The sequence below is a fragment of the Ictidomys tridecemlineatus genome, chromosome 1 (genome assembly GCF_052094955.1).
Source record: "Ictidomys tridecemlineatus isolate mIctTri1 chromosome 1, mIctTri1.hap1, whole genome shotgun sequence".
Classification (NCBI taxonomy): Eukaryota; Metazoa; Chordata; class Mammalia; order Rodentia; family Sciuridae; genus Ictidomys; species Ictidomys tridecemlineatus.
The window spans coordinates 45,768,166-45,794,827 of record NC_135477.1 but is presented as its reverse complement, the minus strand read 5'-3'; the positions used below and the strand labels follow the sequence as shown (position 1 = coordinate 45,794,827).

At 43.4% G+C, this 26,662-nt stretch overlaps 1 protein-coding gene across 35 annotated transcripts in view; it reads right to left on the bottom strand.

Annotated features, from left to right (window-relative positions):
- Kcnma1 (potassium calcium-activated channel subfamily M alpha 1) overlaps nt 1-26,662 on the bottom strand; it is a 708,132-nt gene that overhangs the window by 187,145 nt on the left and 494,325 nt on the right. For all 35 annotated transcript variants that reach the window (XM_078039512.1, XM_078039502.1, XM_078039518.1 and 32 more), the window contains 5 exons: nt 14,989-15,099; nt 13,484-13,589; nt 11,676-11,758; nt 8,049-8,118; nt 1,271-1,426 (listed from right to left, as the gene is read on the bottom strand). In XM_078039512.1, coding sequence (XP_077895638.1) covers nt 1,271-1,426; nt 8,049-8,118; nt 11,676-11,758; nt 13,484-13,589; nt 14,989-15,099 — 526 coding nt within the window. The remainder of the gene's footprint in view (nt 1-1,270; nt 1,427-8,048; nt 8,119-11,675; nt 11,759-13,483; nt 13,590-14,988; nt 15,100-26,662) is intronic.

The following is a 26,662-nucleotide window of genomic DNA, read 5'->3' as shown; positions in this document are numbered from 1 at the left end:
TAAATCAACGTATCAGTTACTATGAATATGGCTAATGTGATCGAAGGGACTTCAACATGAATTATTCTTTTAGGAGAGCAAAGCTAGCTATCTATGGGCTAAATAATCCCCTTTACAATTAGGTGGGGGTGAAGGGTAAAGACCCAGGAAAAAACTCTGCTCTAAGTTTCACACCTCGTAGGTGCCCAGGGTGAGCACCAACACACCTGCCTCCTCATGTCCCCAACCATCTAGGTGTAGCAGTTTTTTTTTCCCTCATTGGCAGTGTACAGAGCAGTCAAAACAACAAAAGGATCAATCCTTTGACTTCAGAGTTTCTGACTCCCTTGGCAGGATCTCATTCATTTCTCGCCTTGACCAGTGTTAATTCTGCTTGTGGTACAACAGGAAGAAGAATGTAAACCCAGGTCTGGAGCTAATTGCCACCAGTACCAAATAAGAAATGCAGACCACAGTGGTTGGCCACTCTGACTGCCTAAACTAAGAACAGCCCAAGGATAAGGACTGGCATGACTGTTCCTCCACACTCCAGAAGCCTTCTAAAATTCTATGCCCTGGAAGCCACCCCTGATCAGACATGGCCTTTGAGAACAGAACTGGTCCTTTCTCTTCTCTCCTGAGCAGTGGCCAGCAGGTAGTGGCCACTCTGGAGACTGCGAAATGGCTGCCTAGTCATTTCCATGGGGTACCAAAGGGCAAGGAGATGAACACATCCTGACTTCCTGACTCCCTTGTAAAGGACCCAGTTCACCCTTTCATTATCCTTTCAAATAGCCATGGCATGTCAGCCTTGCCGGCCGCCTTGATTGTGCAGAAATAAATAAATGAATTATGTTGTTGGGGTTTGGGCTGCAGCACAAACACATGGTCTGCATTTATCCGCACAGTGAGAGGTCCACCAGCCACTTGATATAAAAGAGCAAAATGATAATTCTTTTCTTTAGGCGCTCTGGTGCCATATGGAATGTATATAAATCATATTTTTGTTTTAACAGCGGAGGCTTTGTTGATAGATAAACATGTGGTTTATCTAAAAAAAGAGAGGATGGTGCTTTGAACAATCATTTAATGGCCGTGGATGTGCCAAATAAAAATAAAAACATAATTTTGAAAAGAGCTGGCCCCTTGCCCAAATCCGTAACAAGGAATTTCTCCTTAACCAAAGTGGTTAAAGCCTGTCGATCTGTTTTGAGTTTAAGCCGTGCTCTCTACTCAACCCCACGACAAATGGAATCCTGGGCTAATGTGCTCTAATAAGACAAGACGTTACCTTTATGAATGACCTCATGGAGAAGAGATTGGCGAGCATCGTGGAGAGGCCTTGAGCCAGGCAGCTCTGGGCTATGAAACCCAACTTCAGCTCCGCGAGACAGATTGCATCATCGCCCTCTTTCCAATTCCAGCTAGGGATGTTTAGCAGATGGGCCTGTGGAAACAAAAACAGGTATGAGACCTCACTTTGTTACATATTCAATTGTTCAGTCTCTTCTGGGAAATGCAGCACTGCCCAAGGACTCAGGGTCATCCGGACTTGTTCTTCCTTTCCCTTGCTCTGGTCTGATGTTTGGTGTTTTGTTCAAAACTTCTGCTCATTGGACTTCAGTCTCTTTTCAATATCACTTCTGCATCCAAGGGCCCAAATCCTTCCCTCTGGTTTGTGATTTATCCAAATAGAGCCCAGGGGAATTTTCTCTTATCACAGACACATAGGCCCTCATCACCAGGATATCTGGCTAGGTTGTTCATAAAGTGGCTCCTCAAATGAACCACAAGACTGATTTCTGTTTTTGTAAATCTTCCCAATACTCTACATCAGTGACTACTGAACTTGAGTGGGCAGTAGAATCAACAGCAGGATCTGTAAAAATCTTGGCCCACCCCCTTGGGTTTCTGATTTGCTAGATCTGAGGTGGAGCTGAGAATTTGCGTATCTGACTTGCGGGAGGCTAAGCTGATGCTGCTGGTCCTAGGCCCACATTTGGAGAACCACTACCCTGAATCATCAAGTAAATCATAGTGTAGATGTCCTACAAACTCTTGCAGACAGACTGGTCCTGTTCAACAATTAGGTCAGATCCAGTGGCACATTCATGTAATTATTTTTCAAGTGGTAAAAAGCAGAGAGTCTTGGATAATACAATGAATGAAAAGAAAGAAAAGAAGGAAGGAAGGAAGGAAGGAAGGAAGGAAGGAAGGAAGGAAGGAAGGAAGGAAGGAAGGAAGGAAGGAAGGAAAGAAGGAAGGAAGGAATCCTCCAGAGTTTGGAAAAAAAATCAACAAAACACCAAACAGAAAAAAAAATTAACAAAGCCTTAATGTCGAATATGGCATTTAGGTTCCAAAAAGTCAATTACATAAATTCAAAATGAGAAGACCTAACTTGGCAGTAGACCTGAGAGAAACACACACACACACACACACACACACACACACACACACAGTGCAAAATTTAAGTGTATGGGTAACTAAAACCTCAAATAGAGGCCATGTGACACGTTACAGAAAAAGCCAATGTTTGCTTGTTAGAAATGGTCTCCAAAGCAAGGGAAATGAACATTTCATTCTGTTGTGAATGGGTCAGACTAGTTCCAGAGAACCTGACCCAGTTTTTTAATAGTCAGATATAAAATGGGAAAAATGATCGGCTGAATGACTTCCAGAGAACAATGACAAAGACAAGAGGGGATAAGTGATCTGGAAAATATCTTTTGAGGAACAGTGAACAGAGCCAGAAACCTCAGGTCTAAAGAAGGGCCACGCCCTCATGGAGGCAGGGCAGTGCCATCTGAATGCCTCAGGTGCTATCACATTGAGATTAGGTTTTTTCCAGGAGCTAGAATTAGGACTGACTGGTATATATTACAATTAAGCACTTTTTTTTGGCTTGTTTCATAAAGAAACTTTTAAAGGGTGTAATTTGTCCAATAAATGGAGAAGTCTACCTTGAAAAACACAGGGTCTTTTTTCCTAAGACTTAGTAAATATTTCTCAAGTCTCTGCAGAAAGAACTCTTACTTTCCATGGGAGGTTGGGTCAGAGAGTCCTTCTAAGTTCCTGCACATGCCAAGATTCTAAGGCTATGAAATTACTTCTCTCTGTGCATCAACAAACACAAGGAGGCTACCCCCTCCAGTTGTAATAGAAGGATGCAAGACTCCATCGTAGAAAGAATGAGCAAGGCCAAGGGTTCCATGTTCTACTTTCAAAAACACCACACATGTGAAATTCCTTCTTGCAAAATCCACTCTGGTGACAATATTTTGAGTCCTAAGCCAGCAGTGGTTACTGCTGGGAGAGATGGCAGTATTACCCCCAATGAGAGCATTGTTAAAATAGTCGTGTGTGTGGGCCACAGCAGATGGTGATGTCTGTCACGTGGAGTACCAGGGGACCTTCCCCACATCATACACTTAATTCCAACAATGAACCCTACCCTTTATTCCATTCCTCTCCCTAGTCTTCTCTGACTAAACAATGCAAACTTTTCCCCTTTACTTCTCTGGCATTGTAGACAATGCGTTAATTTTAAGTGGAGAAATGCTCATTTTCAGTAACATCATCTGAGAGGAATGAAAAGAAATTATATATAAGTAATGAACTTGTTTGTGACAGGATATTTGGGTGGTCCCAGCCCTAAAGAAACACTACTCCATACCATCTTCAAACAAACAAGCAAAACCAGAAAGTCCCTCATATCCTCATGTATCATCCAGGGTATGAACCCGGGCATTTCACTCTTGGCCCCCCATGCCCCATCTGGTTTGAGTTCTTTGGACATATTTTATGTGTTATTACACAGGAAAGTCAAGCTTGTTTCAGGATTCCATAGCCTCCTTTCTTGGTCTTCATATTTTCACCAGTCATGGGACAGGAAGTGAAGCTAATGTGCCAATGGCTGGGAAGGAAATCTGTGCGCATGAAGCAAAGAGAGGATTTTGACCCAGGAATGCAAACTCTTTGTTTCTGGAAACTTTGCCTTCTTTCATTTGAGGGAATCTGGGTGTGTGCAAATGCTAGCATCAACCCACAGGAATCTTGAGGAGAATCCTCTCTGATCTGGAGAAGAGAAATAGCAGGTCCAGCACAACCAGAACCTTCCCCCATTTCTGCTACTGGATTGCACTTCATTCTTATGGGAGGAGACCCTGGGGTACCGTATTCCCTTCAACAGCACATCCCCAATGACCTAAGGCCTATCAGCTGTCCTGGGTAATGAGGAAAGATGAATTCCAGTCCCAGTTCCATCTCTTACTATACATTCAATCATGGGGGAGTACCACAAGGAAAGACAGAATGCCAACAAGAGGAAACTACCTTCCTGCTATGGTTTGGATCTCAAGTGTCTCCCAATGGTACATATGTTAGAAGCTTGGATCCCATGTGGTGAGAAAACCTCTGGGAGGCGGGGGCCTACTGATAGGCTTTAGGTCATTGGGGATGTGCTCTTGAAGGGAATTCGGTACCCCAGGGTCTCCTCCCATTTTGCTTCCTGCTCCACAACATGCTCCCATCATGACATGTTATCCTGTCCTACAGGCTCAAAGGAACAGGATTAAATGAACACAAACTAAACCCTCCCAAACAGTGAGCTAGTAGAACTTGTCTCTTTGTAAATTGTGTCAGGTGTTTTGGTTTGAATGTGAGGTGTCCTCCAAAACCTCCTGTATTCATGAAGGAATATTTAGAGGTGAATGATTAGATTATGTGTGTTGTGACCTAATTCATCCATCCCAACTTGAATGGATGTGGGGCATGGCTGGAGGAGGTGGGTCACTGGAGACATGCCCTTGGAAATTATATCTTTCCCTCTGGCTCCTCCCTCACTCTGCTTCCTGAATAGCATAATGTGAGCAACTCTCCTTCGCCTCCTTCAGCCATGATCCACTGCCTCATCTCAGGCTTGGAGCAATGGAACTGGCTGACCACAGACTGAACATCTGAAACTGTGAGCCAAAACAAACCTTTCCTCCTTCAAGTTGTTCTTGTCAGGTATTTTGGTCATGGTGACAAAATGTTGACTAGCACATTCAGTGTTTATTACTAACAGAAGGATGACTAATACAACTACTGCCCAAGCAGAAGGGTTGATAGGAAGATAGCTTAAAGAGCCTGCATTGGGCCACTGGGACTTGGTTTCCAGGACAGAGACAAAGGCTCTATAATTCACTGGGAAAATAAGAAATATATTAATAAGGTAAGACATTAGGAGTGACACTTTTCCAAGTCTTCATAAACTATCCTTTCCTTGAAGAGCTTCAAGCCATTGATGCTTAAATAAGAAGATGTCATATCTTTCTTCTGTTTCAGAAATGGCCAGATTGAAAGTATCTCTCCATGGAACCTAGATATACTGAAGAGACCCAGTTGGGAGAGCACCAGCTGTTTTACAAGCCCACACTCAGGAACCACAGTTTGATTCACTGGGCTGCGACTCCATTTAAGAGAAGATGGCAGTTGGCTATTCCGTCTCCTAGCTCTCTGATTGCCGAGTGACCATGATTTGTGCCCACCAGAGTTGCTTTGCCTATGACAGAGCTTAGACCCCCTGGTCTGAAGTTACCCTGGGATGCTACAATGCACAGATGGTACAATGAGGACTAAATGAGATAATGGATGTCAAAGCTCTTTTAAAATCATTAAATGGGACACAAATGTCTGCAATTATTATGATGACAAACTCAGGGCCAGTTTTATAGGGAGACAAAATAGGCCGTTTCCCTCCTTGCCTGTAGCTCTAGAATATAACCATCATTACCTCATAAGGGATTGACATTCTTTATATTCCAAGTCTGATGTTCAATTATGGAATCAACTACCCCTTGGAATATGTAGATAGTGACATGAGTTTTCACATGTATATCAGTTCTTCTCTGAAAGCAAGTTTCAATAGGTAGAGATCTATGGGTGCCTTGGATGGGTGCAGAGAAGGTACCAAGAAAAAAAGGAAAAAAATACTGAAAGAGAAGAGGAAGAAAAACATGGTAAAAGGGCAGGTAGAAGCATGTCAGGCCAACTGTGAAGCAGAGTGTAGGATGTCTATTTGGAATCCTACAGGAATGAGATGGCAGAAAATGACAAGTGGACTTTTCATTCCTTCTTCAAGAAGGAAAATGAAATAATGGAGGAAAAATACCCTGTGCCAAAGTCACTCCTCCTCTTATGTCCTTACTAATCTTACAGGACTCTGTAACTGATTTTGCCTAATCCTGAAACCCAAATATACTGAAATGGTTCCAAAGAAAATGAGTTTTAAGCAAATAGTGGGTCTGCTGATGTATTCATCATTGTTCCTGGATAACTGCAGTGGAGAGGTTTATTGAAGATGCTCAGGTTGCTATGATCATGTGATTACTAACCAGGTACTGCCTGGATCTTAGGCCAGTTGAGCTGCTTTCAATTTGACAAGAACTACATAACTGAAATCTTCCTTGATTTCTCCAAGATGCTACATCAGCACCCATTGGAAAGAAATGAAAAGGGAACTGACATTTCTTTCGAAACATACAACATTAATTTTCCTATTCAATCTAAATTCAGCCAAAAATCTAAACAACTTCTTAAAGCACTCCCACACTAAATGAAATTTCAAATTGCAAATGAAAGAAGGAGTGTTCTTACGGCAAGAGCTGTCACCAGTCACAGCCTCACTAATAAAATTCACCTCCACCTACAGGGGCTGCCATCAAAAAAAAAAAAAAAAACGAAAAAACTTCTCTAGATTGACAACTGTGTGTTACTAATATCCTTAGATTTTATCTCTTCAGTGCCCTTGAGTTTTCCAGAGACAAACAGGAGAATAAATGTGACCTTGGGTGTCCAGCACCCATCCCTCTGGCTGGAGAGTGACACCTTCTGCAACAGGGCCACCTGCTGAGGGTTGGGCAATGCTTGGCATCAGGCAGCAGTTCTGAGCAATGGGCCAGTCACCGACAGCAGGCTCCATTTCACAATGGCCTCTGATGGGCCTCCACACAACAAAATGGGCCAGCACTTGCCAGCAATTAAGAAATAATGGCATGGTGCTGGTGCTTTTGGCAGAATGGGTTTTCTGTGAGTCACATGCCTGTCTATTTTGTAGGAATATGGCCTATAAGATGGGCCACTCTTGCCCTCAGAACTCAGCAGGGAGTTATTTCTGCTCAGACAGGACACCTGGCCCCAGGTACTGAGCAGCCTCCAGCTTTGAAGCTTCATTAAGGAGATAAGTGGTGCTACATCAAATAGAGCAAGATGTCACCTTCCCTCCCCCAAAGCTGTCTTCTGGGGAGTTCACTGACAGGCTGGGTGAAGGAGGAGAGGCTCTCAGCTCGGGCAAATTGGGAAGTAATCAGAGGGAAACAAACTGACCCCAGTGGATGTTTGCTGTTCCAATCCACCCCTACTTGAAGTTACCAGGAACATTCGTTCCTTTATGTTCAGTCTGTGGGTAGCCAACTCTCTGTTCAATCTTTGAACTAACTCTGCAAATTCACATTATGGATTTGAGAATGTCATGGGTTTCTTCCTCCACCCAAGTTCTTTAGGCTTCTTTAAATTCCCCTGGCCTCAATGAAGTCCCAGCACTTGCCTATGACATTAAGTGCTAAATCTCGGGGTACAAAGCAGGACTTCTCCCTCACTGATATTCTTCTGGGCATAAAGCAGAGTGCTGATTGTAAGGCAGGTATCGATAAATACTGACTGAAGAAATGACTGCCATACATAGAAATGAAGTGGTTGGGAATTAGGTATGGATGGGATCTAAAAATACATCCACATTTCTGGGCCAAGCAGTTCAATAGATGCTTCCTGAATATATGAAAGAGCTTCCTTCCAGAGACCCACTGGAAATATTCTGAAGAAATATCCCTTTGCTTTTTTAACCTTCACATTACATCTTTTAACAGGCTTTTGTGTGGCATGATGAATACATGCATGCACATACATACATGTGTGTGTGTGTGTGTGTATGTGTGTGTGTGTGCATGTGTATCTGTATGGTGAGGCAGAGAGACTGGAACTGGACCCCAATATGTGGCTTCAGGCCTGGACAGCTCTCAATGTAATACCTTGTTGTGATACTGCAGCATCTGAGTGATGATTCTGATCTTCGGGTGGTAGTTCTTTATGGAGATTACTCTGAAAAAGAGAGAACAAAAGCTGAAGCATGGCCTGTCATCCCCATGGAGGCTGCTGGGAAGATGCATTTGATTATCTCCAAGTGGGGTCCAAGGTAGGACCAGCAGCCTGCACCATCCAGGGGGCTACAGGTACCAGGGCAGGTTAAACTATGCTCCCACCACTACCTCTGGGTGGTTTGAAATGGAAATCGCAAGACAGCTACAGTATGTATCTTGGGCATGAAAAATACGAGGGAACCCTGCGATGGCTCAGTGATGGCATGCGAGCCTGTGTGGGCTGATGGTGGGGGTTTTGGGATCAGGGTCACTGCCGACATAGACATCGAAAGCAAGTTCAAATCATGGTGCCTCTGGAGCTCTGCAATCTCCCACCCCAGGGACCAGCCTGGGGACAATCTGCTCAAGTTAACAACTTGAGACAACAATGACAAATGGCACAAGCTGCCTGACAAATGGTTCTAATTGTCACACATACTTGGCCACACTCATGCACATGATTTCTAAACAAGTCTCTTAAGAGCAAGGACTCAGCCTTCCAAAGCTAATAGAGTCTCATTGATGACTTTAACACTGGTCAGAGATAAGTGCCAGCACCTGGTAGAGGTCATAATCTGGCCAAAAATTCCCTCCCATTTCCCTCAGTCTATATTGGGCATTAACCACTGCCCGGCCCTCACTGGCACTGCTGTTCCTGTCAATAACAATGCTGAAAAGGGAGGAGCAGGGAGCAGATGAATGGAAACACCTGGCCCCCAGTCACAGCTATTGTACTAATGAACTGGGTGACCTTCAGGAAATCCCTGGGCTCTCTGTTCCTGTTTCCTCATCTGGATACTGGGGGCAACAGTACCTGCTTTACTTACTTCACAGGCTTGGTATGAGTAGCAAATGGGAGACCAGATGTGAAAATGCTTTGAAATCATTAAAAGCTCTCTCCACGTGTAAGTTATGGTTTTTGTCATTACCGACCCTGTCAGGAGTGACATTGTACATTTCCTCATGTGACAAGGAAGGTTAAAGAATGGAATTCCACAGAAAGGCCTACCCCCTAAGCCTAAGCAGAAATACAAGTGCCCCTATCATGCCTATCCCCACAAACTTCCCACCAAGCAGCGCTCCCCGCCACTTCAGCCCTTTTTGTGCAAAGATGGAGAGAAGGCAGCCTGTGAGTCACTCTATCTGAAAAGCTATAACTTGTGAATTTAGGGAATGGATCATGTGAAAGCCTCTCCTTGCACAAATCCACCCTGGGATTTTTGCACTTGAAGGATTTCATTTTATTTTTGAAAAAGTGTTGTGTCAGGCCCCAGCATATAACTCAAGGACTTTGAGTCTCTGTCAGCCTTTGCGGGGCAGTTCATGGCATCAGCCAGTTTTCTGCATTAGCTCATTTCAAATGGCTCTTTGACATTTTAATTTCAAAAGGGGCAGATTGGTCTCATTAAAGTAAGGAAGGAGGAGGATTATACAAATAAGAGAAAAACGGAGCCCATTTTTAACCCTGAGCTTCTCGTTTCCTTTTGCTACCCAGGCCTTGGTTCTGGTACTGGTCCCTGGATGGATTAGTCACAATTCTGATACTACCTTTGTCCATGAGGATGACCACCTCAGCATCCTGCCAATCACCCTGGAACCTACCTATGTTTATTTTAACTTGATCCCCATCAGGGTTTAAACTGAATTTTGCAATGAAGAGAAATGCCCATCTCAAGCTACTTTTCAGTCAATTATTCATCTTTAGAGGGGAAAAAATGTGGGCCAGCCCCAGACTTTTCTGTGGGATCAAAACCTTAAGTGTTTTTTTTTAATTGTTGTAAATTTGAAAGATGATAAAGCCCAGCTCTTCTAAGGCAATGTTTTTGTCACTTAAAATGACAGAATAAAAAAATGGGTCAAATGATGAAAATGCTACTTACTTTTTAAAAAGGGGGCAATGACACACTCTAAACTGAGGTTCCCTGGTATAGTCACTTTCCAGCAGTGACTAGGTAGGGGATGGGCCCAGGTGTGAAGCCTCTCCCTACTCCACCCTCTCTGCAGCCTGGCTTAAGAGTTCATGCATGAACTTCCTTAGACAGACTGCATCAAGTGCACTGCCAAAGAAAAGTGAGTGGGAAGAGAAGATCCCGCCAGATGCTGCCTGCCAGACACAGGGAACAGATGCTGTGGGCAGGACCTGCTAATCCCACATGCACCAGAGGAATTCCTCCACACCACTGATGGGAATGCTCATGTCACTTGGGGCCACTGATTAAAAGCAAAGACAAAGGAGATGTGAGCATTGGAATGACACAAAGGCAACTTCCCAACCTTCACCTTCAGGTAAATTCCCAGGACAGTAACACAAGCTGCAGGGAGAGGGGAGCCTTTGTCTGGATCAGAGGATGGCTGTTCACAATTAAGCCAGGGTTCCTGGGGATACAGGGCAGTAAAGTGTTTTCTCTGAGTTCATCCTTTCTCCAGAAGATTCTCTTGATTATTCCCTTCCAACTTAACTCATCTACAATTTATGCTAGAGAGGAAACAAATTCCAAAAGGGCTTTAACTACCTGGAACAAAATGTCTGGGCTTTTTAGTCATTTCATAATCATGGAATATAACTGCGAGTCTATGGAAAGAAGAAAAACAGGACAAATTTTCTTCTGCAAAGAGAGAAGAACAAGGTGGAGCTGGAGCAGGAATGAGCTCTAGATGGGCCTATCTCATGTTTAGAAAAGGCACTGGGAGGAGTTGTCCCAAAAGATCTCCCCCAGAAGATGCTGTGTTAAAAATTTTTTTTTTTAAAAAAGAAAATAGACAGAAAGAAAGAAAGGAGAGGAGAGGAGAGGAAAGGAGAAATACTCTGTAGAACATTAGCTCAGAGCTTCCTATTGGTACTAAAACTAAATTCATTGAAAAAGCTCTCAGTGAGGAACACAAATTTTGGGCAACTGGTTCAATCAAGCGATAACCTCCTTGTTGGGGTGATGCTAAACTTGCTATAGATGAGCCAGCAAAGCTCCAGCTTTGCAGGCTTCTCAACCTCAGTGCTACTGACATTTTGGACTGGATAATTCTCTGTATAGGGGTTGCCTGAGCATTGTAAGAGGATTAATAGGATTCCTGGCATCTATCCACCAGATACCAGCAAGATCACCCTCAACTTAAATCATCTCCAGACATTGCAAAATGTCCCCTGGGGGGCAAATCTGTCTCCAGTAAAGACATCTGGGGTTCACTTCCCCTTGGAGATATGGTACTTTTATCCAGACCTGCACTCTTCTAAATTTATCTTTTCTTTTTAGTTTTGTCTCAAGAAATCTCAAGCCCAAGACCATCTGAGAGCCCCAGAGATACCATCTGTTAAGGCTGAGCTTCCTGGTGGTGCCCTGGGCTCCATTACTTTTCTCCCCACCACGGCCTCAGCTCCCCATCAGGCCTCTGTGGAATGACTTATTGGGGAAAGGGGGATGGTCTCACAGATACTGTCCTCTGCAGACCCAAAAGGGCTGCACATGGGCCTCAGAGGGCCAAACCTAGAGCCTTCCCCAGCATCCCCCACCCACCCCAAGTTACCTCATGATGTTGGAGGCATCTTCTGCATCTGGGTCAGCACAGTACTTGTTGGCAAGGATGAGGCACGCATCTGCTGACTCTATCTGAGACACCAAAAGGAAAAATCACAGAACACAAACATATAAATAGCCATGCTCAACTACAGTCTCTCTCTCTGTTGACAGTTCTTAGGGAACCTGGTGTTTTGCAAGGGCAGAAAATAAAAATTGTGAGCGATTATAGCATTTGTCAAAAGTGTAGGTTGCAAGTTCTCATTACATTATAAACATTTCATCTTGTCGAGGTTGGTGGGTACAGAATGTACCTTGGTAATTACACATGTCATTTGGCATAGCCACTTTCATGTAGGCCTTCCAGATTTCTTTAAATACAATTAAGTAAGCCTTTCAATCCCCTCTCCATCTCCTTTCTCAATTGTGTATGCCATCATCCTAATTTTTCCAGCCTTGAAATCAAGGTTGGTGGGCTAACTCCTTTCTTCTGGGTGACCAAATTAACAAGAGTAGTTTGGGATTCAGAAATTTAGACTTCAAAGACCTTCATATAACCCATCCCACATCATCATTATCTATGTGTAAGAAGAAATCAGAGCCCTCAATTAGACAACAACTCCGTATTGTTTGGTACTCATTAGTATTCGGATAGTCAAAAGACAACAAACCTATTATATGAAATGATTCATTACAGATGAACTCAAAATACAACCTACTGACTTATGTAAACATAAGCCAAGAGGGGTTTGTTCCTTAGAGGGAACCCTGAGTTTGATGTGCTAATAATTGCTTGCATTTAAATTAGGTCCATGAACAATAACTATTTTCTCTGTTCTCATAAGATTTCACATGAGCCATAACTTGGGTCATGTCTGGTTAATATTAAAATTAACTGGCCCAGGTTAGCATACTCATTCTTATGCTGGCTCGGGCCTGCAATCTGTCACACTTGGTATGCTGTACTTACTATCATTCCTGAATTTGGTGGAAGGGCATGGTTTCCTCCATGGTATGTCACAAATTTTCTCTACATTTCTTAAATAATGCAAAGAATTTACACAAATCCTTTTGGATTATTCATGATTGTCAATTATATAATTTACAGAAGTATGTGGCGCCCCTTTAGACTTCAGTGGATTCCCATTATTAATGTACACCCACTGGCATGCAAATATTGACCATGTTTACAAAATCAATATTAAATGAATAAAGTAGCAGATGCCATTTTGCTATGTCCCCTTCCTGTCCTACCCTCAGGTATATTTTATGAGAAAAGTCTAATAGTAGATTCTAGAAAAAATGATTTTCCCATTATCAAGTGATGTCAGATACCTGCAAGTTTAGTTTTGTATCTTGCAATTGTGGGGGAAAGGAAGCTCAAGATGTTTTATGACTTCATACAATTTTACTTTATACCTTACCCTAATGTTTCTATGTAATTAATAGATGTTGGAGCTATCTTGAATCCAATTTAAGTATTCAAGGTAGGAATTAAGGATTATTTTGTTGAATATAAGACTCTTGAGTCTGAATGACTGGTCTAATTTCTTTTATATTGAGGGAACCAGCAAAATAAGTTTCATGTTAAGAGTAGTCCAAGCATGGAACACCTATAGGTGGCCTACCATGTGCCAGCAGCTGAGGTCCTGGGGCCAGTGGAAGGGTGATTTCAAGATTGGTAGTGTCTAGTCAAGTAATCTCAGTCAGTGTTTAGGAGATGACCACTGGCCATCCTGGAGGCACATCCCCTGACTGAAGTCTGACTCCCCTGCACTCTAAGATGGAGCAAAGCAGAAGTCACCTCTTCCTCCTTACCTTGACTCTTGCAAGATCATGCGGATTGAGGACTGAACCCTGATAAAATTCCACCTGAGTAAAATGTCGTTTGAATAGAGCTTCAAGCTCCAGGTTAGGGGAAATGCTGCACAGGGAGAGAAAAGAAACAGCCATTGGTTATCATGGACCCAGGATCTCAGCCTCCATACCTCCCTTCTCTTAAGTGCCATAGGGAGACCTGGAGAAAGGGAGAGGCTCTGACCTTTAAAGGAGCCCCTTTTCTTATAAATAAAAAGATCACTCTTAAGAAAAGTAAAAGCCCAGACCCAGGGAAAACCAAATCCAGTACCCAGGTAACATAGCAAGGCTTTTGGCCTTTACAAAGGCTGTGACATTTTAGTTTGGCATGAGTGGGGCCTCTCTTTTATGAGTGGAGAACTGGTTGTGAAATCAATGTGATGGCTAATTTCATGTCAACCTGATTGGGCCACCACAGCAAGTTGGCCAGTGTGATCATGAAGGTGTTTCTCAATGTGGTTAGAATTTGAATAAAGCAAACTCGGGAAAGTAGATTGCCCTTCTTGGTAAGTGGGCATCACCCAGTCCACTAAGGGTCTGAGTACAACAAAAAGGGAGAGGCAGGAGGAACCTGTCCCTTCTGTTTCCTCCTTGGCAACTTGCCTTGGGATGTCTCATCTCATCTTCTCCTACCCTCAGACTATGATTGATAGCATTGGCTTCCCAGGTTCTCAGACCCTCAGACTCAGGTGGAATCACACCCCCATCTGGGTCTCCCATTTGCAGATGGCAAAGTGTGGGACTTCTCAACCTCCACAATAAAGGGAGCTAATATATCTCATAAATCTCTCTATATATAAACAGATACGTGTGTGTAGTTATAGGTAGATAAATCTATATCGAGAACTCTATCTCCATCTCTGTCTACTGAATCTCTGGAGAACCCTAACTAACAGAGTGAGAGATTAGCCACCACTTCACTTAGCCAAGTCACCCTGTACTGGAGCCCTTCCTCTGCTTCTCTGCCTCATGGATTTCTAATACCCCAAAACCCAGATCAAAAAAGTGTCACCTCTGAGCAGCCACAGACAGACTTGGTTTACCCCCAGGACTATTCTTGATTCACATACCCTACATATCACACTTCTGAGTGCTGAGCCATAAAGGTACCTTTCCCATTGAAGGACAATGATTTAAAAAGTGATTGGCCTATTTATTCATTTAATTCTGCAGAGCTGAACAATACTCACTCTCTAGTATTTAAATGTTAGGCAAATGTTGACTTAGCACAGTTGCTGGCACATAATAGGTTCTCACTAAATAGTGTCTCCTAGGCAGGCCCTACTCTCATTGGCCAAGCCTGCTGCTTCCTTCTCCATTGACTATAGTGCTCTGCGAGGAGGCCTGCAGGGTCATCATGACTTAGTGAATTCTGCCTGATCACCAACTGTCCCCATCCCCACCTCAGGCACTCAGGGAGGAGCACACAATGGTTGAAGGGTCTGGGGACAGCAGCAGGCTCTTACTTGTGAAGAAAGACGATCTCCACGTTGACATCGTCCCGATCCTTGTGCAGAAAGTCCTTCAGGAAGTTGGAAACACTTTCCAGAGTGATGTGTCCACAGACCACAATGTGCCTGAACAGGAGAGGCTAGTTAGATCAGGCCAGGCCTAGGACCATGACCCCTCCCCCCCACGCCCTGGCAAGGCAGAGCAAGCGCAGCAGCTGTGGGGAAGGTTCACCTCCTCCCTCCACCTGGTAAAGCCCAGCACCCGTCCCTGAAGGGCTGTGAGGCAAAGCAGCAGTACTAGCAGGTGCTCAGAGACTTCGAGACAGAAAAGGCATATGGCTTCTCACCTGATGCCGCACAAAATCCTATTAAAAGCCTAACCGTTTGGCCAAGTGGTTTTATGCATTTAACAATAAGTGACATTATGCTTGCGCTTAAATGCTGCATTATCAAGTCCCTTGCAGATTCATATCTCTCCCTTTCTGCCCACAAAGCGTCCTCCCGGGAGATTTACCGTATGAGTCTTGGTTTATGACATAGAGCTTATCAGGTAATGAGATAACAAATCTTGCTGAAACGATGATTTTGTGTGTAAGAAAGCGGACTTTTATCAGGGTGGCTAATGTGCGGCTTGACACGTTATAGGCTCAGCTGGCCATAAGCAGTAAAAAGGAAATTTTGCATTTTTCCACCATAACTTCTCTGACAATGGGGGAATGTAACACTTTACAGTAAGTGAGCATTACTCAGGGCTAAATGGGGATGGGATGCTTAAGGAATCGCAGATCACCTGCTGGCTGCATGTCCCAGAGGACTACCTCTTCCGGGTGCTTGGGACTTCCAAGTGAGCCAAAGGAATTTGACTGTAAGATAGGGGAAAGTCAGGAAGGAATGAGGCTGGAATGCTTGCCTTATCCTAGGGTGGTTTGGACTTCTGTTTCCAGAAATAGTGGCTCTTTCTGAAGAGCTGACACCCTCTCCAGAGCTGTAGTGACAACAGTTCCTGCAATATCTCTGGGCTCCTGGACCAATCTGACCTTGGCACCAGGCTTTCCCATGCCCACTTGTTTTGCCATGCGATGCCCAAGCCAGAATAAGCACTTTGGTGCTAGAGTTAGCCCTAAGGCCAAAAGCCAGGGCCTGAATGTGCAGTTGCAAGGGGGTCCACTCATCCTGTCCCTATGCCCCTCAAGCTGACAGTGATGGGGGCAGGATCTCTAGCTGTGCTTTCCGAAGAGGGCAGGTGGTAAACATATAGCGAGGCAATTTCCTGGGTAAGATTTAGAATGGTCAGGTCCTTTGCACTTCATAATTGCTCTGTGAACATTGCAATAAGGCAGCATGCTCATTGGCTGGAGGCAGCTCATAATGGGAGGCAGCGATGATGGCTTATGTGATGTTCCATTAGCTGCCATTACAAGAGCCTGCCCTTTCGTGGTAATTTGGTGCTTGACTAAGTATGTGAGAATAATGCAGTAAACTCATTGGTGAATGGATAATGATGCAGAACAAAGAGTAAATCAATAATATGCACGATGCAGTTAATAATATCACCATTATGGACTATTATTGTTACGGTGATGCGCTTAGCGATCAGGTGAGCAGTGGCCATCAAGGTGGAGGGAAGAATGTCACTGAGCTCCTTCAGAAGAAACAACTTAACAAGATCACTTTGCCCTCTAGCCAGTACCTGCTAGATTAGGGGAGATCCCTTGGCAACTCATCCAAATTCCATCCCTGACCCCCTCCTTACTATAAGGCTGTGAAATATACATATATAAAAAGATATAACATAAAGACTTAGATTATATATATTTTATTATGTCATATCTTACAGTGTTTCTTGACTATGACAAAACAGGCTGCCCCTGAATGTGCATGTTCTGAATAAGATTTCCAATTGTGAATTCACTAGGTATGCTGAGAAAGTGACTGAGAAACAGGATTCCCCTCTTTACTCGCCTCTGCACAAATGGTAATAGGTTTTCTTGGTGCCATGTTAACGCTTTCTGCCTGCAGACGTCCAAGATTAAATACAAGGCCACCATAAATCTGACTATAGGTATCCATCCCCATAGCTGAGGCTGCCATTTCTAGGAGAAAGCAAGCCAGACACAAATCCCTGCCCTGCTACCAAGGATGCATGGCATCCAGGGTAAATTCCTTATTCCTGTTCAGTGAGTGAGGAAGATGAGAGGTTAACACCACCCCATCAGCCTCCTCACCAGGCACTGTGAAGTTAAAAGTTTCATACAAGCATATGTCTGGTTATTATTCAAAGCCAGACTCAAATCAATGATAGGTCTGAGGAAATGCCTGGACATTCATCCTTCCTATCCTGTACACAAAGAAGTGAATGAACATCTGTCAGGAATGCTTCTTCCTCTTCAGAAATGATCCATGCCTAGGAGAGACGTGTGTGAAGTGGCAGGGGAGGAGATGAGCTGCCCCCTCACCTTCCAATCAAAGGCTCAGCTGGCTGATTTATTCAGTCTTAGAAAAAGTCAGGGTTCTCTTACTTGAAAATGTGCCGGGTACTTATAAAATATATTCCAATGCAATCAATATTATCCCTTAAGCCCTTAATTAGCTTTCACTTCTCTTAAGAAGTAGACAAATGCTGGCAAGAGAGAGGAGAAAAAAAGAGATTGACTTTTTTTTCATTTGGTGCTAGCTGTCCAATACCATTCTAGACAATTGAAAATATATATATCTTTTAGCTACAGCATGATTTCTGGGGTAGAGAAGAGTCCTTATCAAAAAGGAAGAAAAAAAATCTTCCTTCAACATAATTGGTATTTTTGCTCAGGAAAAAAAAAAAAGTGAGATTGATTGAAAGCAGATTGCCTTTTTTTTTTTTTTCTTTTTTGCCCAGGGAGAGTTATTAGGTACATTATCATGGCAACCTTGAAGAACCCATATTGTTCCAATCTGTCCTGTATCTGATTTGAAGATTTATGGCCTCCCCCTTTCGTGCCAATAATCATTTCCTCCATTTTGTTTCCCATACAGTGGAAGTTATCAAGGAGCTCGCATATTGAAAATGTTTGAATGCAGTTAGAATTGATGAATGAGAAGACACCCACTCAGTGACCCAGCATCCGCATTGGAGGATCTGCCCCCGCCAGCCTGTGTCTGCAGAAGCACCAGAGGCCCTGAAGGAGCACAAGGATGGATGGTGAACAGGGAAAGTTTATTTTCCAGAAATATTTTCCGCATTTGAAAATTCTGGGGGCAGGAGCTCGGGGAAGGATAGTACTTCAGGGAGAAGAGATGCAAAATTTATGGTATCCTCGATTATTCAAAATATGATTGAAAATATTGTAAGACTGAGAGCAGGGTGTGCCCTCCGTAGAAGCAGTGATGATTACTCTTATGAAATGATTTGAAGAAGGCCAAAAAGATCCCTAACCAAAACGATCTCTATTGGGTTCTATGACACCAGCAAATTTACCAAATGAGATTAAGACTCTGATATCCGGCACTAAATAACTTGTTTTGGACAAGGGATCAGTTTTGCATTTTACAACTCACAAGACAGAGTCTTTGAGGAGCTGGAGCTAGCACATAATTCATGAAGTTAGCCCAAGAATTGATTTAAAGAGACGATGTAGGTAAGGGCCTAGCAAAGGGCTTGCACACTGTAGGCATTTTAAAATGGCAGGAGTCAAGTGACATCTTTTACCTCAGTGTGTGGCAGAAATAAAGTGTTTTGTGCCCCTTACAGTCTCACTTAATCCTCAAAAAAATATGTGTTCCTACTATCTGCAGCTTTTCAAAGGACCTCTCCGAACCTGAGTCTCCTTAAGTCCCATGCCTGACAACCCACAGAAAGTAAAAGTGACTTTCCCAGGATGCAGTCCAGGTCTCTGACTCTAATTCTAAGAGGGAGGTGGTAGGGGAAGGCTGTGGCTATTTCAGCTCCTGCAGGACAGGGAGGACTGGGCCAATAAGCGGTTCTTCTGGATTCATGGTGAGTACATGTCCCAGGGGCCCTCAATGGTTCAGAGGAGATGTTTGGTGAGACTGGGTGGGGGATACAGAGATGAACCTCACTTAAAACAATATCATTAGAGATTCTGGCTGCATGTGGTCAGTTAGGACAGAGAGTTCAAGACAGCAAAGTTTGAACTATACAGAAATCATAAATCCTACTGGTCAGGTCTACACCCAAATTTTAAATTCATTAATACATTTTGGTGAACCAAAGGTCTACAAAGTAGTGTAAATATCTATTTAAGACAATTGTGCATCATGTCTAGTTTAGGATGTTCTCACCACTCCAGGAATCTGGAGAATAAGAATATATATGAGTCATTTACAATGAGGAATATTTAGACAAGTTAAGCTCTGAAGTTATCTAAAGTTGCTCCCATCTGTGGCTCTGGATGTAAACTTTTCAGCCCTCTGGCAATCTTCAAGACTGATTTCTATGGGGCCTGAGCACTTGGTTTTTGAAGATGGTCAACAGACTTAAAATAATAACCGTGTTTGATCTGATGATTTTTTTTTTTGGCTTTTAAAGGTTTGTTTAGTTCTGTGAGGAAATATTTCTTGGGAAAAGGTAACATAAATTATTAATGATAGACTTAAAAGATCCATCTCAGATACACAAGGAAGCATCTTAAATGCCAAAATTGAGACAGATGGCATTTTCTGGAAAGGAGTTAATGATCCAGTTAAGAAGTACTTGGTCTGGGTTAGTCAGGAGTTGGAAACACTGGTGAGTCAGGGAATAGCCATGGTATCATGTGGTTGAATGTGATGTCATAAGAAAAAGGATATTTGACTGGACATATCACCAGAAAATTACCACCTGCCTATTTCCTGGGCACATCTGCATTAAATATATGTTACAGTGCATCTCCCATTATTAAGTATCAGGAATGCAGCCTCTCACATCCTCCTCAGCCATTCTGCTCCCTCTTTGGTGATGGGCCAGGAAAGCTGGAATGCCCATGTTTCATTCAGTTCCACAGAGGTCTCCTAGGATGCACATAGGACAGGAGGGGCAGCTACCAGAAGGGAATGTGCTTATGAATAAGGCACCCAGAGATCCAGTGAGGATGAGTTTAGTTCAATTTTAAATGGAAATTGACAGACTTTTAAAGAGCATCAGGTAGTGGTTTTTAGAGCCACTAGCTTTGAAAAAGTGAACAATGACAGCGTGATACCGATCGGTCCCCTCTCACATTATCAGGTGTATCTTAATGTCAGAATGCCTTTGACAAATATGCCTTGTTTGCTCAATGGGGAAACTTAGGCCCAGCCATTTGAAGCAAGGTAGATATCAAACCAAGAATGACCCCCTCTTTTGATGTCTTCTAAAGAGAGGAAGCAGCCAGTGCTGAGGAAATGACCCTGGGACGGAAACCCGGAGAGTGCACAGCCAGGCTTTGTGACCATGAACCAGACTCCATAAAATGAGGAGTCTGAGGGGCTATAGCCAGCAGCCCTGGTGAATCCTCCCTCAGATCTCCAGTTCTCTGCCCCCTCCCTAATTCACTTCACGCCATCATTTTATCTTGTCTAGACATCCGCCATCGCTTCCTAATTGATTTCCCTGTTTACTCTCCCCACATCCCCAGGCCCCCAAAAAGCTAAAGAGCAAGGACTGAAGCAAATCCGACAACCATCAGATTCTGCAAGGGTGGGAAGGTCTTAGATCTCTCCTGAGCAGAGCCTAGCTCTAAGAAGACAATGTAAAATGCACAGCTCTGGGCTGTTTATTTTTAAAGATACTATATCCATTTTTACTGGAACAAGTATAAAGAACTTAAAAAACCCATAGCTATCCTGTCACAATAAATCATACAGAGTAAATTGAAAATCCTATACAGCTTTCTCTGAATACATTGTACTCACTTTGTCAAAGAGGTAGATGAAATGTGGCATATATTGATCTAGATGTCTCTGTAAAACTATAATATTTATATCAAATACATATGCTAGGCTCTCTTCTGTCTTTCTGCTGAGGCTTGTAATCAGGCTCTCACCATCCCACCTCTCCCCAGTGCCTCCCACCCATGGTAGCCCCTGGCATGGGGGAGGGGGGAATGGATTTTAAGCAGTGCTTGGCAAATGGAATGAATATTTTATCAAAAAAGAAGCTGGATGGTTAGAGACTCAACAACCCACGCCACACGGTGGTCAGCACAAAAGGCGCCTATTCTCCCTCTTAGATTGAACTTGCACTTCACAGTGTGTGCAACTTTCTGACTCTCACCTGAGCTGGGCTGCATTCTGTCTCAGCTGGTAGTGTTTTCTTGGCCTTCTGTCATGTGATTTGGGTGATGCCCTTCACAGTCACTATTCTACAGCTTAGTTTTGTTTGGTTTTGTTCTTAAGGCTCATTATCCCCCTGTAGAAAAGGAAGAGGCTAACCCAACTCCTACCTTCCCACTTCCTCCTTTACTGACAGCCTGTCCCCAAGAAGCTGACTTCCATGTGGGGGAGGTTGCCACTAGCAGGCTGCATCAGTCTCATCCTGCCAAACTACCCCAGGTCCTTGTCAGGGCCCCTCAGATTTGCTGGATTTTCAAGTCCTCTTTGTTGTCCGATGGGCTGGTTGGCAGAGTTAGCTTTGCCTGGACACCCTAGGCAGAAACTGAGCAATTGGTAATTGCTAGAACCACTGGCTGATTCAACCATCTCCAATCGACTCCCCTGCTTCAAGTTTGTGAGGCAGCTGTACATGAAGTGAAAAAGAAAACAATTGAGAGTATCATGTTTGTAACCCTAACCCACACTATAACCATGTCCTGTTAAAAGAAAGAAAGAGGAAAAAAAAAACTAAGGAGTTTCAGTGATAAGATAATTTCCTACCCTTGGCCACATCTAGTACTTTGCTAATCACAAAGGAAGGAAATGCATTCTCCCTCCTAGTGAGGAAGAGAATAAAGTAATCATCTTATCCAGCTGTCAGCAGAGCTATTCTGGAGGAAGCAGGCTGTTTTTCTGTTTCCCGAGATGGGGGCAGAAGGCAGAGCAAATAGACCCCAACAGTGAAACAAAGGCACCTCTGTAAATAGAGCCCAAGGTCAGGGAGAAGACTACTGGTAGAACCAGCAGAGATTCCAAAAACACTCTGCACAAAGGTGACCCATTCTATTATATGCAGACAGTCAGGACCTAAGCCACGCTAGAGGATCTGCATGTGCACATCCACCATCCCAGATCACAATCAGACCCCAACAAATAGATCATGCACATAATTATAGTCAGTCCAATAGACATAATTGTCAGGTCATTAGTGAGGAAAGATCACACATCTTTTTAGCTTACAGACTACATAGAACCTCAGTGCAAGTCTTAATAAGTTCTGGGAACCTCTATGTAGGGGATGTTAGTTGTTTTACTTGTCTGGCATACATCCTCCCCTCTGTCACTGGGCCCTCACTTTTAATTACAAATAGAGTTGGGATGTCTTATTGCAATTTCATGCATGCCTTCCATGCCCATGCAAGGCCAATCAGTACTTTTAAATCTTGCAAGGACTGAAGCTGTGAGAGTCCAATCATCCTAATGGCAAAATCCTGTCATGACTACCCACAAGGTTTGGCTTCCTGGATCTCAGAGATGCGTCTCTGAATCTTTTCTGAACCTTCTGGGATCTTTCTCTTCAGTTTTGCTTCAGATTCTGTAAGGTACTCTACCCTTGAAAAAATAATTTTGTTTTGTGCTGAAATTGGCAAAAATAAATTTCCATAGCCTACCATCAAAAAACCATAAGTGGTAGATTTGTTTACCTCTGCTTTTGTTTCTCATTTAATTCACACAATGACCAATAGGCAAGTATCATCACTACCATTTTGGTGTCTTCTCATTTCCTTCTTTCTCCCAGGAAGAGGAACAAGACAACCTTCATAAGTGAGCGATCCCATCAGTACTGAACTCTCACAAATTGCACTGGTTCTTTCTTGGGTCACTCCCCACACCCTCAACCCTCTGCATTTTATTAATGTCATTACTTTGGGTTTGGTCCTTGGACATTTTTTAATGAGCCAGATTACCCCTGACCTGACTCTTTCAATCCTATTGAAATTGTCTTGGTATTCTGCTATTTCAGAGAAACTGGGATAGTGAATGGCACTCTCCTTCCTTCAGATCAAAGCAGATTAGCCACTTGATGATGCTATAACTGAACAAGCAAGGACTGGGAGATGAGAAGACAAGGCAGACAAAGGTCAGCCTTAACCTTAGGGAATGAAGGTGAAATAAAGGGGAATGAGTCCAAGCAAAGAAGATGTTATCACTTCATCTGTGGAGAGGGTTTTAATTTTCAAAGGAAACCCCCCACTTCTCTGCCCACACCCCTGAAAAGTCACTCATCATGGCTCTAGAACACTGCTGTTGGGGTTGACCCTCCCATCCTTCCCTTGTTCTCCAGCCATCTCCAAGGGATTGGCTCAGCTAGCAAAAACTGTCATTCACTTTGAGTAGACCCAACATACATACAGAGAGTCCCCAACTTATGATGAGTCCACTTGCAATTTTTCAACTTGACAGTAATGCAGAAGTGTACCCATATAAACACTCTGCAGTCCCCTTTCACTATCGCATTAAAAAATTGCATGACATGTTGAATATTTCATTCTAAAAAAGGCTTCATGTTGTATGATTTTGGCCAACTGCAGCCTTATATAAGTGTTCTGAGCATATTTAAGGTAGGTTGGGCTGAGCTATGATGTTCAGTAGGTTAAATACATTAAATGTATTTTGACCTGTAATATTTTCATTTTATAATGGGTTTATCAGGATGAAACCTCATCAAAAGTTCAGGAACATCTGTACTTTCCCCTGTATGAGCAGAATTCCAGCACTTGTTACACATAAGAGTCACAGGCTTGGAGGCTGCTGGGGCATGGCACGCCCTAGCAAGATAACTGTGGAGTATAAAAAGAAGCAATCGTCAGGGTAGCCCCAGCAGCTCTTCAACTCTCCCAAATCTCCCTGCACCCCTCCTCTCCTGGGTCCTTCATTAGAGCCATAGGTTTTCAGTGCACACAGGCACTCTGCTGTTAACTCTTCCCTAAACTGCTCTGGTGGGCACATTCAGCCATGTGAATTATCACATGCTTTTAGGAGTATTCCCTATAATGGGCTTCCTGCTTTCATGATTATTTCACACCTTCGTGATTTTATTGAACAAAATTCCTGCCAAAAGAGCATTTCACTGTGATGGTGCTCCTACATAATTGAGCTTCTGTTTAGTTGTCACTAGTTCCTTGGGTGGTTCTGATTGGTCAAGGTCTCAGATAAGCTCCAAGAGATAATGCATCACATTCTCTTGCTCATCCTTTCAACAGAGACAGGCACAGTACCTGGCACACGGTAGGAGTTCAAATGGGGTTTTTACTGAATCTGTTCTAGATGTTAGCTGGCAATATGCCTATGGGGTTGCTATAGGTCGACTAAGGCCGTAAAACCTCTCAGAGATGGGCATGCATTTATCTCTGAACTGCCTGCACATCTCCTGTTGAAAGGTATTGAGGCAGGGGGTGATGGAGATTATTTTCACTAACAATCAGTACCCATATTCAGAACAGTCCTTACAGTTCTATGGGTGAGAGTAGGGCACTGTCATGCAACACCAACCCCAGACTTGGAGACTCAACCCTGATGGCAACAGACAGATTTCCGTGACTCTCAGGCTGCATTGGTCTCTATACTATTTTAATAAAAAGAGACACTAGACTTGGCCAGCTAGAAAGTTTCCTGATTTATTTTCAGAATTCAGTGTCAGCAGCCATGGGATGGACCCCAAATCTATGAAGAACTGCTTTGAACAGCTCTGGAAAGACTTTTAACAGAATGAATGACATAGCAGAACTTAGTCTCAGGTGGTTACATTTGTTCCTGAGAGGCTACATCTTCCTAGCAAGGAATCACTCAATCAAATATGAGGTTGAGCAGAAAGAATCTTCATGGATTATAATTAGAAAAGTCACAATCAGAGTTCTTTTTTTTTAATGGAAGAAAGAATACTTGAGAGCAAAAGTCTAGGTTTGAATATGACTTATTTTTTTTTAAAGGTACACAGTTCATCTCCCACCTACACTTCTATTCTTGTTTTCAGAACAATAGCTGGAACATTTTGATAAGTATGTGGAAGGCAAGAGAGACAGCGGGAACACGGAGGGGGGCAGGACTTCATTCCATCAGTATTATCAGGAAATTGATTTAATATGCATCCAAGTCTCTTTTGATAGAGTTTCAAGTTTGAAAGGGGCTGAAGAATCTGAAGCAGATGCCAAGAAAGAAATGCCACATCCACACCCACAAAGACCCCTCCCGCTAAAAAGGGATACCTGGCACTTCCCATTATGACTCAGTGTCCAATGACAAATGTCTCCTCTCTCTTGCCTCTCAGTGCCGGGTTTCAGGAGTAGGGTCATTTTCCCAAAGTATTAGGGCAATCACATTTTTTTCCTTCATTCCCCCAAAGTTTAATGCTAATCAAAGCAGAATGCTTAATCAGTCCAAGATGGCCTGTCAACTCGAATTATCTATTTGTCTTCCTATTTACTGTATCTGTCTGTCTACAGTTCTTCATATCTCTGTGAAGATCAGTTATTGGGGCCTGTGTTTCCTTCTGACTAGAATCGCTACCAGATGATCCTTCCTGGTGATATGTTGATGATTTGCTAATTTATGGCTTTTAAAATCTAGGAATCCAAAGGACATTGCCTGGGAGTCACGTGGGCCAGAAGCACTGAATGGCTTTACTTGACAAGGGATCAAAGATTGTGTAAAATGCAAAGCTTCGGTCACATTTCAACCAGAGCAATGTCTGTGATAGAGGAATCGTAAATGACATCTTATAGGAAACATCCCTCACAAGAGCAGTCCGCCCTTTGCAGCCCTCAGAGAAGTGAGAGTGATGGTTGCCGGAGACACACATAAACAGGAAAGGAAGGGAGCCCATGGTATCAGCCTGGGTCAGCGCCACATGAATCAGTGGAATCCTATTTCCAGGCGCTGGAGGCCATGTCTTCTCAGAAAGCAGAGATGGAAACAGGACTGTAGGAATACTGTTGCCTCCAGGAAGCAGGAGAGGTTTAATCGAGATAATCTGTGAGGTCAAACTTCCCAACCACTTAGGTGGCCAAATAGCTCAACAGAGAGAAAGAGAGTTGTGGCATTTTTATAGGTTTACAGAAATCCATCCAACCCCCATGCCCAGCATGGACCAATACTCAATAAACATGTGGCATGGATCAACGTGAGGCATGACTCATATTAACTCTAAGGCAGGGGTGACCATGCAGGGGTAGATTCAAGGAGTCTTTGTAAAGAGATAATCCATGTCCTGGCTCAGTGGAGCCTTGATGATTCCAAGTCCTTTAAAAATTTGATCTAGAACCACAGCACACAAAACTTGAGTGTGGTGCAGAAAACTGAGTGGGAGTTCACGTTGAACCAGACCAGCCGGGCAGGGGAAGAATGAACGTGGTTTTCGAGAGGAAGAAAAAGATCTGAGTGAGATGAACAGCTCGTTTCTTATCAAAGCAAAAACACAGTTCAATAAGGACCCCACAAGGAGACCAGCGAGGATCTTCAGGAGGCCCTCTCATGATAGGTTGGAGTGTACAGCTCGGAGAGATCAGAGCCTGAGAGGAAGTATGGTCACCTCTGCATCTGAAATCTTGCATAAAATGGCACTGGATTTGAATATACCTACCGACAG